This window comes from Oncorhynchus tshawytscha, linkage group LG27 (assembly GCF_018296145.1).
Source record: "Oncorhynchus tshawytscha isolate Ot180627B linkage group LG27, Otsh_v2.0, whole genome shotgun sequence".
NCBI classification, from domain to species: domain Eukaryota; kingdom Metazoa; phylum Chordata; class Actinopteri; order Salmoniformes; family Salmonidae; genus Oncorhynchus; species Oncorhynchus tshawytscha.
The window spans coordinates 7493366-7507182 of NC_056455.1; the positions used below are offsets into that span (position 1 = coordinate 7493366).

Below are 13817 nucleotides of genomic sequence, written 5' to 3' on the forward strand. Positions count from 1 at the left end.
TGGGCGGAGGCGGGCAGCAATCGGTTGAAGAGCATGCATTTAGTTTTACTAGCATTTAAAAGCAGTTGGAGGTCACGGAAGGAGTGTTGTAATGGCAATGCATAATACAAAAATACTTTCCTTTTCATTTGTTTTGAGAATGTATAAGACACTCCCAGTTAACATTAAGATATACTTTAGACCTATACATCATTTATAAAGGGTTTATAAGCCGTTTATAACCTGTTAGGCTAATTATTCGTCTAGTATTACAGTTTATAACTATGTAATAAACAGTCAATATATTCGTTGAAATGTGTACCTAAACATAATCCTCAAGGCTATAAATAAAGGCCAGGAGATGTAGCCCAAGTATAATATTAATCATCTTTCGAAAACAAATAATTGAGTCGTGTGTCACTGAAGGACAAGTAAAGAGACAAGCTACCAAACAAGTAAATGAACACAGAGGCACGAGGACCAACTCGGTCTCGTCGGGGTGCGTGTGTACCGGCAAGGCGTGGCCAATTAAAAAGTCGAGTTTGAAGGGAGGGACCCGCGTGCTGCTGCTGAGTGCAGAGGCGAGCAAAGCGGGTGTAAACCGGCATAGAGAGGATAGCTAGTGTAACGGTGGGAACCGAGGGCTTTACGGGGTGGACAGGGGAGGACAACCGGGGGAGGACACATAGTAGGGCGCGCCACAACCGGGGCATGTACCTGCTGGTTTTTCCTTGAGTTCCTTATATCCACATCGGATGGTGAATAACCGATCCGCGTCCAGAACAGACACACTGACAAAGATGGAAAGTCAAGGCAGCCGCTGTAAGATCGTGGTGGTCGGAGATACGCAATGTGGTAAAACGGCGCTCCTACATGTTTTTGCGAAGGACTGTTATCCCGAGGTAAGTCATGATATATATTATAGGCTATGAAGTCTTGCGTTATGAACACGAATGTCAACACTTGAAAACAGGCACCTGGATCATTTAAGAGTGGTAGGTGTACTGTAGGTCATCGCAGTTTGTGAATGAAGCTAAATTGAATGTCAAGACAGACACCAAACCAAATAGAGCGACAAGAGCTTTTTTATTCTAATCATCTAACTAACCCCAAATGTCTTGATTTAAATTATGAGCCAGAGGTGTACACGCACCTGCGTTAGACATTTCTCTAGAGAGAGAGAGAGAGAGAGAGAGAGAGAGACGGAAACTGAAAGACAGGGAAATAATGAGCACCTTTAAAAACAAAATGGCTATTATTATTATTGATTGAACAATATAGACTCATATAATGTACTTCGGAGTGTATTCAATTTCCGCTTGGTGTTATTGGAAACTAGACCGACATTATTTTATTTGAGTCTGTATGATACATTACATGTACGTAGTTGAACGTCTAACCTACCTTACGCCTATGCTATTAGTGCTTTACTAATCAAGATGCACCCCTTTTTCCAGAACTATGTCCCCACCGTTTTTGAAAACTACACGGCCAGTTTTGAAATCGACAAACAGAGGATTGAGTTGAACATGTGGGACACGTCAGGTAAGACTATTTCTTGCTCTCTGCGTCTATCTCCTCAAGGCTGATGACAAATCAATCCCTCTGGCTGCTCAGCTTGGCAGTGACGACAGTCCATGTCTGCGACCGTGGGGGGGGCTGCTTCAATCATTTCGGGGTTTTCAAGCAGCCATCTCTCTGACGAATTGCTTGGACCATGCCAACTTACGACTGACTGACTGGCGTACTTTTGCTTGAGGCATCTGCTATTTAGGATTGTTGTCTTCGCTGAAAATCTCCTGTGCCCGTCCTTTCTCTCAGCGCTGCACTCTGTTTGCATTCCTCTCTCTGAGGAGTGCTGCGTATGGCTGGCCTGTTCCCATGCTCTGTCCAGGGGCCAGAAGACTGCTAGGGGGGTCGGGGAGTGGAGGGGGCTGAAGCAGAATAACCGACTGACTGACTGGTCCACAGAAATGATCTCAGCCCATCCATACTGTTTCTGTTGTGTTTGGGGTTTGGGGTTGCCCCCTTGAGACCACATCTCCAGACTTGAGAGGGGGTGATTGTGGCCCGTCTGTGTGGAATGCCATTCTCTAGTTTCAGCTCACAGCCCAGGGCCGTTAGGCTGAAGCTGTAAGTGCAGCTCAGAGATCCACTGACCGGTCAAACAGTATCTGAAACATCTCTGACTGAGTGACTGAGAAGCCTGGGTATGTAATTGAACCCCCATGGGAATCCCTGTCTATTGCCATAAACATTCCTAAAACTAAAAACATCCTCACCACGGATGGTGATGATGGGGGTATTGCCGTTTTACACGGTCATATAGCTGAGAGTGTTTTCTTTTGAGGGGATTTTCTATGTGTGGGAGGGACCTGGTGTTGACCCTGAGAGTAAATCTACTTGAGTCTGTCAGTGAGGGCTGAAGAGGTCTCTGTGGCTGAGAGGCAGGACTGAGTGGATCAGAAGTCCACCTTATCTCCTCCATAGCTTTGGACCGGTGGGCTTCTGTAATGGTAGCAGGGTTGTGCTTCTGTCTGTCCATATCTAACCCCTTTGATGATCACTGACGATGGATGATTAGCCTTTTATCTCCAGTAAAGAGACAATATCCCCCCCTCTCTCTTTACTCCATCTACCAACATGACATCCCCCACCCAGCCTACCAGCCTCAAGCAAGTCACACTCAAAGAGTGTGTGCTCACATGCCTGCCTCTTTGGTTCGTACCAAACACAGAAGGCTCATGTTTTCACTCCAGATGTAAATGAGTTAACGGATGTTCTCCCATGGTAAAAACACTCAAACATTTAAATAAAGGGAGAAAGGTCAGGTTTCTGTCTCGGACTTCCTGCCCTTCTTTTTCCCATACTTTTAATTCCACCTTTCTCGTAACCCCGTCTTCTGCCCTCTCACTCGTCGTCCCCCCTCTCCTGTGCGCTGGCAACAGCAGGGACCATGTGCCAGGGGCCATGTGTCTTTTCCACTCCGTTTTGCCTGGCTGCAAGGCCACTGTCTGGACCCACTATGTAATTACTGTGAAGAAGCATTTGCATATGCAGTCGACCCCCTGCTGGCCTTCATAAACTACAATATGGCCACTATACCACTTACTATACCACTTACTATACCACTTACTATACCACTTACTATACCACTTACTATACCACCTACTATACCACTTACTATACCACACCACTTACTATACCACTTACTATACCACCTACTATACCACTCACTATACCACACCACTTACCACACCACTTACTATACCACCTACTATACCACTTACTATACCACCTACTATACCACTTACTATACCACTTACTATATCACCTACTATACCACACCACTTACTATACCACTTACTATACCACCTATTATACCACTCACTATACCACACCACTTACCACACCACTTACTATACCACCTACTATACCACTTACTATACCACCTACTATACCACTTACTATACCACTTACTATACTACTTACTATACCACTTACTACACCACTTACTATACTACTTACTATACCACTTACTATACCACTTACTATACTACCTACTATACCACTTACTATACCACTTACTATACCACTTACTATACCACTTACTATACTACTTACTATACCACTTACTATACCACTTACTATACCACTTACTATACCACTTACTATACCACACCACTTACCACACCACTTACTATACCACCTACTATACCACTTACTATACACCTTACTATACCACTTACTATACCACTTACTATATCACCTACTATACCACACCACTTACTATACCACTTACTATACCACCTATTATACCACTCACTATACCACACCACTTACCACACCACTTACTATACCACCTACTATACCACTTACTATACCACCTACTATACCACTTACTATACCACCTACTATACCACTTACTATACCACTTACTATACCACTTACTATACTACTTACTATACCACTTACTATACAACTTACTATACCACTTACTATACTACCTACTATACCACTTACTATACCACGTACTATACCACTTACTATACCACTTACTATACCACTTACTATACTACCTACTATACCACTTACTATACCACTTACTATACCACTTACTATACCACTTACTATACCACTTACTATACTACCTACTATACCACTTACTATACCACTTACTATACAACTTACTATACCACTTACTATACCACTTACTATACCACTTACTATACCACTTACTATACCACTCTATACCACTTACTATACTACCTACTATACCACTTACTATACCACTTACTATACCACTTACTATACTACTTACTATACCACTTACTATACAACTTACTATACCACTTACTATACTACCTACTATACCACTTACTATACACTTACTATACCACTTACTATACCACTACTATACCACTTACTATACCACTTACTATACTACCTATACCACTTACTATACCACTTACTATACCACTCACTATACCACACCACTTACTATACCACCTACTATACCACTACTATACTATACTATACCACCTACTATACCACTTACTATACCACCTACTATACCACTTACCACTTACCACACCACTATACCATACTATACCTACTATACCACTTACTATACCACCTACTATACCACTTACTATACCACTTACTATACCACTTACTATACCACTTACTATACTACTACTATACCACTTACTATACTACCACTTACCACTTACTATACTTACTATACCACTTACTATACTACCTACTATACCACTTACTATACCACTTACTATACCACTTACTATACCACTTACTATACTACCTACTATACCACTTACTATACTACTTACTATACCACTTACTATACCACTTACTATACCACTTACTATACTACCTACTATACCACTTACTATACCACTTACTATACCACTTACTATACACTTACTATACCACTTACTATACCACTTACTATACTACCTACTATACCACTTACTATACCACTTACTATACCACTTACTATACCACTTACTATACCACTTACTATACTACCTACTATACCACTTACTATACCACCTACTATACCACTTACTATACCACTTACTATACCACTACTATACCACTTACTATACCACTTACTATACCTTACTATACCACTTACTATACCACTTACTATACCACTTACTATACCACTTACTATACCACTTACTATACCACTTACTATACCACTTACTATACCACTTACTATACCACTTACTATACCACTTACTATACCACTTACTATACCACTTACTATACCACTTACTATACCACTTACTATACCACTTACTATACCACTTACTATACCACTTACTATACCACTTACTATACCACTTACTATACCACTTACCCATGTGTAGCACAGGACCAGGGTCTGTAGAAAGCCTCCTGTAATCTATAACCGGTGGTAGAAAAAGTACCCAATTGTCATCCTTCAGTAAAAGTAAAGATACCTTAATAGAAAATGACTCAAGTAAAAGTGAAAGTCACCCAATAAAATACTACTTGTGTAAAAGTGTACAAGTATTTATTTTTAAATATACTTAAGTATCAAAAGTAAATGTAATTGCTAAAATATACTTAAGTTCAATGGTAAAAGTATAAATAATACAAAATTCTTAACATTAAGCAAACCGGACAGCATGTTGTTCTTGTTTCTTATGTACGGATAGCCATGGGCACACTCAGACATAATTTACAAACGAAGCATATGTGTTTAGTGAGTCCGTCAGATCAGAGGCAGTAGGCATGTCCAGGGTTGTTCTCTTAATAAATGTGTGAATCGGACCATTTTCCTGTCCTGCTAAGCTGTCAAAATACAACAAGTACTTTTGTGTGTCAGGGAAAATGTATGGAGAAAAAAGTACATTCTTTTCTTTAGGGATGTAGTGGAGTAAATGTTGTCAAAAAATATAAATAGTAAAGCAAAGTACAGATACTCCAAAAAATACTTAAGTAGTACTTTACACCACTGTCTATAACCACCCAGCTCTGTATAACAGGATCAGCTCAGTTGGTTTCACTCTATCTGCCATCCACCTAGTTAGTGTCGGGTAAGATGGAGAGTGCATTAGTAATAACATATCAATTGAACACAAGAGACTCCCCTTGGTCTCCGAATATCACTGATTCAGTCATTATTGATGAGTCCTTGAGGTGTGTTCTGTTTCAGGAGCTGGAGTCTAGCCTCCTCATTTACACTTTTACGGCCTCTGTGGTCTGATAGGTCTCAGGGGGCTTGGTAGGACGTGTATTGCCATTAACAAGGTCACGGTGCCTATTGTTTTAGTGTGGCAGTAGACCATTGATTAGTTTAGCCTCGGTGATCTGTGGTTCCCCAGACCCGCAGGGTTTCTAGTATTCACAGGATGGAAGAAAACAGAGGTGAGGTGTTGATGTAATTAGGGCCATGACTGTGTCTAGGTACTGTGTGTGTGTGTGTGTTTACCGGTGTTTTAGTGAATAGGATGTTTATTTTAAAAGACACATCAACAGGGCCGTTATGGCTGTCCAGAACCAGAGGGAAAATGGCAGCTGCTTTGTATTCCCCCTGCATTACGCCACAGACCATCTGGTGGATCAAGTCAATTAGAAACTGATTGAGAGGAATGCAAATGTGTGTGTGTGTGTGTGTATGTTGTGGGAGAGGCTATAGAATGTGTACGCATGTCTGTTTATCTGTGTATTTGCTTATCTAAATAGCAGTAGCGAGGACTGATCTATAAAAAGCCAGCGATGACTGACAAGCTGGTGCTCCTCGGGTTCAAATGTCACCCTTCCTAACCCCATTCCGAGCGGTGATTGGCCAAGCTGACACTGACACTGGGTCGCAATAGGTCTGCGCACCAATCAGTGACCCGTACTGGGTGCTCACTCTCGCGGGTTATAGTGCTCGTCAGCCAAACTGTCACGCCCCCCGTACTGTGTCTCGTCCCAGTACAGTGGTGCTGCACCATGGGAACTATCTCCTCCAAGTCAGGCCTGGAACATTCTCCCACTCACAGCACAGCAAGGACTGTCCCAGGGAATATCTTAAGTAACTCACGACAGTCAGTCAGGCTTCTCCCACAGTCCCACACCGCAGTCACGTCTCTGTCTATCCTCTCTGATTGACTGCGTCCGATTCCTATCTTAACAGTTGAACGACTTGTCTGTTGCGGGTCAGAGAATGTTCTTAGTCATTCTGTAGCTTCACACATATTTTGAATGATTCCTAATTTAATTAGAGGCGTTAGGCAATGCCAAATACCTCTTTCAAAAAAGCTGAATGATCCGCTTGCCTACTTGACCTGTCACATGTTTTAGAATGATTCTTTGATAACACTTTTACTAACAACAGGTGTTTCTGTAATTAGTGGTGTGATATATTTTGGATTTGAGAGATAATGCCAAATAGCTTCAAACACCCACACAACCAATACACACACGCACACGCACTCACACACGCACACACGCACGCACGCACACACACACACACACACACACACACACACACACACACACACACACACACACACACACACACACACACACACACGCACACACGCACACACGCACGCACGCACGCACGCAGTGACTTTTCAACATTTCTGGTGAGTATGTTTTTAACCAAAAGCCACATTCTCAGTGCAGAGGACCATTAGGGCATCAAGAGCCCTGTATAAACACGCTTAGCTCGCAGGGCCTTCCTGTTCCTAGCCCCTTCCACTTGATTCATCTTTAATAGCATCTGCAAGAGCTACAAACCAAAACAGAGATTAAATGAAACCAACATCCCCCCCCCCCTCTACTCTATTGTGGCTGGCTGTAGCTGGAAGTCCTTCAGAAAGCAGAAACATGACATGAGCATCTCGCCCGGATTGCCATGTTGATTTACGGTTCTAGACAGAGATGACTGGTGAAGATGACCTCAATGAGGTGCTGCATCAGTCAGCCTTTAGTTTGCCCTTCCTCGTCGCGCTGTGATGCTACCCTCATACGTTTTCATCTTCTGCTACCTGCACTCTTTTAGGGTTTGTGAGTACACACTTATTGTACAAAGCGTTTGTTCGTTTTGCATGACGTTTAAATGTCCCCCCCCGAAGTTAAATCTTTATTGTCAGTATCCTGAAAATAGATGAGCGTATGTCCTCTTAGCTGCTGTTGACTAACCCACACAGCTGCACTAGACTGACCTGCCTTGGGTTAGAACTCCAGAAACGCAAACCTGTTTTTATGATGATTAGCACATAGCAGGCACACCCGCTGGTTAGGTACAGCCGGTGAGTGTACTGTACACCTGTGTGTGTGTGTGTGTGTGTGTGTGGGAAATGAGTGGTATGAAGGGTTGTTGTGCCTTCAAAATGACCCTTGTTGCCCCCCCCCCCTGCCATTATTTTGCCATTGGCATGTCAAACACTGCGTGATGTCGGTTCTACAACGATTGTTTCAGTGAAGCCTAATATAATAGGGCAGGTGTTGCCCAATACCCAGACTTTATTTAGGACATGAAGAGGTACGTCAGGACTACTTAACCCTTACATGTCATCAGAGCACTTCAAACGGAAGTGGTTAGGAGAACCCATTGTATAAGATTCACCCGATCCACCTACGCTTAGTTCCGCTGTCTGAAGAACACGGCCTATACTCTAATACATATCCAATTCAACACATTGTAAAATGGTATGTTTCTTTCATGTTTCCACATTCATCAAACAACCTCAAACACCAAAGACCATCACTAATAGTGTTGTGTAACGCAAAATACCAAATGAACATGGACGGGGCATCTGAGCAGGAGCCGGACGTAAACGCGTGCTACTGCCAGGTCTGTGCCTACAGACAGACAGGCAGAAGGACAGGCAGCGTTGGAATGCATGTGGGGCTATTTCTGGACAGCGGGGTGGTGATCTGGTTCTCTGTTGAGCCTCTGGCGGGCGTCGGCTCGGTGGGGGTGGGGGTGGGAAGGGGGGGTTTAATCCGGCACCTCCCTGGCCTCCCGTTTTGGAGCACCTCATACCCGCTGGAGAAGAGCCTCCACAGTTGCTGCGTCTCTTTAACACATAGATCACAAGTAATAGCTGTGTATGTGGTACCGTCGCAGAAATTCTGGAAACCAAAATACATATTTTTCAGATATCCCGGTTGGAGGATCGATGGATTTCCTGCTTATTCCGTACTGATTCCAGGAACAATCCAACTGGGATTTCGGGAACACCTGTGCATTCTGGGAACGTTACTGGAATCTTGCACCCTAACATGCGGTGACTGTGGATGTACAGCATGTGGACATGTACAGTAGATATATTATTCATAGATACCGTAGCCACTTCACCGCACACTGAATGTCTGTGACAGTGTAGCCACCCAGAGGTCCAGGCTGCAGGGCTTGATGTTTACCCAGTCAGAGTGGCCCCTGGCTGGGTACACGTCTCTGACTCTCCCCCTGGAGCCTTGGGAGTTCTCTTGGTCTGAGTCACTAACACTAACTGTTACGCTACCGTCAGGGTGTTGGAGGAGGCCTAGGTGCCCGTATGCTTCAGCCAGAGAGACAACAGGACCCTGGACAATTGAAAGAGGGAAAAGAGGAAGAAAACGTGAAGTAACGAAGAGAAAGACGATAGTCTGACACGGCTAGTTTCACAGCCAAATGAGGGTGTTTTTAAAATGAACCGTGTCCCTTCTCTCTCTGTTTGAGCTTTTCCACCACCACTGTCATTCTCTCTCTCTCTCTCTCTCTCTCTCTCTCTCTCTCTCTCTCTCTCTCTCTCTCTCTCTCTCTCTCTCTCCGTCTCTCTATCTCATCCTCTTTCTCCTTCCCATGTTCTCCCTCTCAGTGATAGCTCATTAGTTTGCATAACTCTGTTCTGACCTGGAGTCATCGACAGTGTGTAGGAGAGGAGGAGAGGAAAGGAGGAGAGGAGCAAAGGGAGGGTAGGAGTTGTGAGAGGGCCAGTCAGCCTCACTGACAGGAACACACAGCCTATAATTTAACACACAGAATATCCAATTTAAGTCTGACACTCGCTCAGACAAACGCACAGATGCGACTCTGCAGGCACGCATGCAGACACACACACACACACGCAGACACACACACACGCACACACACACACACACACACACACACACACACACACACACACACACACACACACACACACACACACACACACACACACACACACACACACACAGACACACACACACACACACACACACACGCAGACACACACACACACACACACACACACACACACACACACACACACACACACACACACACACACACACACACACACACACACACACACCCGCGTACATACTGTTTTGAATAACCTAACCATTCAAAGGAAACATGCATACGGTACACCCAAGGTCATGATCCCCGCTGGCCTTATTATGTGCTGTGTCCTTTCGAGTGGTATACTACACAGCCCACCTGCCCCGGTGAGCCCACCTGCCCCGGTTCCTCTCCTTGTTCCTCTGCCCTCTCACTGCCTCCCAGCTCCTAATCTAGTCACATGGCGTCTTTTGGGGGACTCCATCCAGACAGATCTCTCATGACATCCTCCCCTCTGATCCCTTTGCTATCTGATGATCTCTGTGATCTCCGTATGACCGGCTGACCTTGGTCACAGACAGACAAAGGCCCTATGATATGATCTCTGTCTGTACCGCCTCTCTTAAATATGACTGTAGGCTCACTGGGATCTGCTTAACATATTGACATCAGGACACACAGTGATGATTGGTGCACAAATGGCTCTTATGTACTTTTATACTAAGGTGAATACTACTTACTACTTATTGTTGTATATTGTGATTGGTGCACAAATGGCTCTTATGTACTTTTATACTAAGGTGAATAGTACTTACTACTTATTGTTGTATATTGTGATTGGTGCACAAATGGCTCTTATGTACTTTTATACTAAGGTGAATAGTACTTACTACTTATTGTTGTATATTGGGATTGAACCTTTATTTTGACAGGGACTCATGCTGAGACCAATGTATTTTTCTACAGATGAGCCTTGCATTGATAAATCAATGCACTTCAATATACACTATACACATCAATATCCTGTACACATCAATGTACACCATACACATCAATATACACTATACACATCAATATCCTGTACACATCAATATACCCTATACACATCAATATCCTGTACACATCAATATACCCTATACACAACAATATACAATATACACATCAATATCCTGTACACATCAATATACCCTATACACAACAATATACCCTATACACATCAATATCCTGTACACATCAATATACCCTATACACAACAATATACAAATCAATATCCTGTACACATCAATATACCCTATACACAACAATATACCCTATACACATCAATATCCTGTACACATCAATATACCCTATACACAACAATATACAATATACACATCAATATCCTGTACACATCAATATACCCTATACACAACAATATACCCTATACACATCAATATCCTGTACACATCAATATACCCTATACACAACAATATACACTATACACATCAATATCCTGTACACATCAATATACCCTATACACAACAATATACACTATACACATCAATATCCTGTACACATCAATGTACACCATACACTTCACTATACACTATACTCATCAATATCCTGTACACATCAATATACCCTATAAACATCAATATACCCTATACACAACAATATACACTATACACATCAATATCCTGTACACATCAATGTACACCATACACATCACTATACACATCAATATCCTGTACACATCAATGTACACCATACACTTCACTATACACTATATTCATCAATATCCTGTACACATCAATATACCCTATACACAACAATATACACTATACACATTAATATCCTGTACACATCAATAATACACATAATTATACTGTCCACATCAATAATGTACATCAATAATACACATCAATATCCTGTACACATCAATATCCTGTACACATCAATATCCTGTACACATCAATAATGCACATCAATATACTGTATACATCAATAATGCACATCAATATACTGTATACATCAATAATGCACATCAATATACTGTATACATCAATAATGCACATCATTATACTGTATACATCAATAATGCACATCAATATACTGTATACATCAATAATGCACATCAATATACTGTATACATCAATAATACACATCATTATACTGTATACATCAATAATGCACATCATTATACTGTATACATCAATAATGCACATCATTATACTGTATACATCAATAATGCACATCATTATACTGTATACATCAATAATGCACATCAATATGCTGTATACATCAATAATACACATCATTATACTGTACACATCAATAATGCACATAAACATACTGTATACATCAATAATGCACATAAACATACTGTATACATCAATAATGCACATCAATATACTGTATACATTAATAATACACATCAATATACTGTATACATTAATAATGCACATCAATATACTGTATACATCAATAATGCACATCATTATACTGTATACATCAATAATGCACATCATTATACTGTATACATCAATAATGCACATCAATATACTGTATACATTAATAATACACATCAATAATTGACATCAATAATACACATCATTATACTGTACACATCAATACACTAAAAGCAAGACACAATCATAGAAAACGAACCCATTTGTCAGTAAAGAATACCTCAGTCAGCCTTTTGAATTGTCCTAGAGCCTCCGATTCATCCCTTTTTAGAGACCCTTGAAGATTATTCCACAAGTAAGGTGCAGAAAAACCAAAAGCAGATTTACTTAACTCAGTGGAGATCAAAGGGACCTCCAGAGACAGCCCTCCCTGAGACCGGGCCTGGTATCTCTTACGTCTGTCTATAAGTTAACAATCAAGTAAGGCACAGTGAAAGATTATGCAGGAGGGATTCATCAATGAAAAAGAGTGCAATGCATCAGTCTACGGGAGTTCAAAGAGGGCCAGCCTACTTTCTGACACAGAGTGCAGTCATGTGTACTGAACCTATCGACCTTATGGAAAATACATGCTACTGATCAGTACATCCTGCTAGATGTCTTCAGTACCAGTGGTTTGTACACATGCTAGCCTATTTACATTGTAGTCATTTAGCAGACGCTCTTATCCAGAGCGACATACTTAAGAAATTAGGGTTAAGTGCCTTGCTCAAGGTCATATCGACAGATTTATTTCCCACCTAGTCTGCTCGGGGATTGGAACCAGTAACCTTCTGGTTACTAGCCCAACCCTCTTAACCACTAAGCTATCTGTCGACCCTATCAACTGCCGGGGACCGCTAGGCTATCTGTCGACCCTATCAACTGCTGGGGACCGCTAGGCTATCTGTCGACCCTATCAACTGCCGGGGACCGCTAGGCTATCTGTCGACCCTATCAACTGCCGGGGACCGCTAGGCTATCTGTCGACCCTATCAACTGCCGGGGACCGCTAGGCTATCTGTCGACCCTATCAACTGCCGGGGACCGCTAGGCTATCTGTCGACCCTATCAACTGCCGGGGACCGCTAGGCTATCTGTCGACCCTATCAACTGCCGGGGACCGCTAGGCTATCTGTCGACCCTATCAACTGCTGGGGACCGCTAGACTATCTGTCGACCCTATCAACTGCTGGGGACCGCTAGGCTATCTGTCGACCCTATCAACTGCTGGGGACCGCTAGGCTATCTGTCGACCCTATCAACTGCTGGGGACCGCTAGGCTATCTGTCGACCCTATCAACTGCTGGGAACCGCTAGGCTATCTGTCGACC

At 42.5% G+C, this 13817-nt stretch overlaps 1 protein-coding gene across 2 annotated transcripts in view; it reads left to right on the forward strand.

Moving 5' to 3' along the window:
• Positions 1-509: 509 nt before the first annotated feature.
• Positions 510-13817, forward strand: part of LOC112225971 (rho-related GTP-binding protein RhoN) — a 41058-nt gene continuing 27750 nt past the window's right edge. Inside the window, exons 1-2 of one of the 2 annotated variants that reach the window (XM_042307356.1) lie at positions 510-881; positions 1437-1524. In XM_042307356.1, coding sequence (XP_042163290.1) covers positions 735-881; positions 1437-1524 — 235 coding nt within the window. In that variant the 5' untranslated portion in view covers positions 510-734. The remainder of the gene's footprint in view (positions 882-1436; positions 1525-13817) is intronic. The other variant, XM_024390130.2, reaches the window with a different exon arrangement.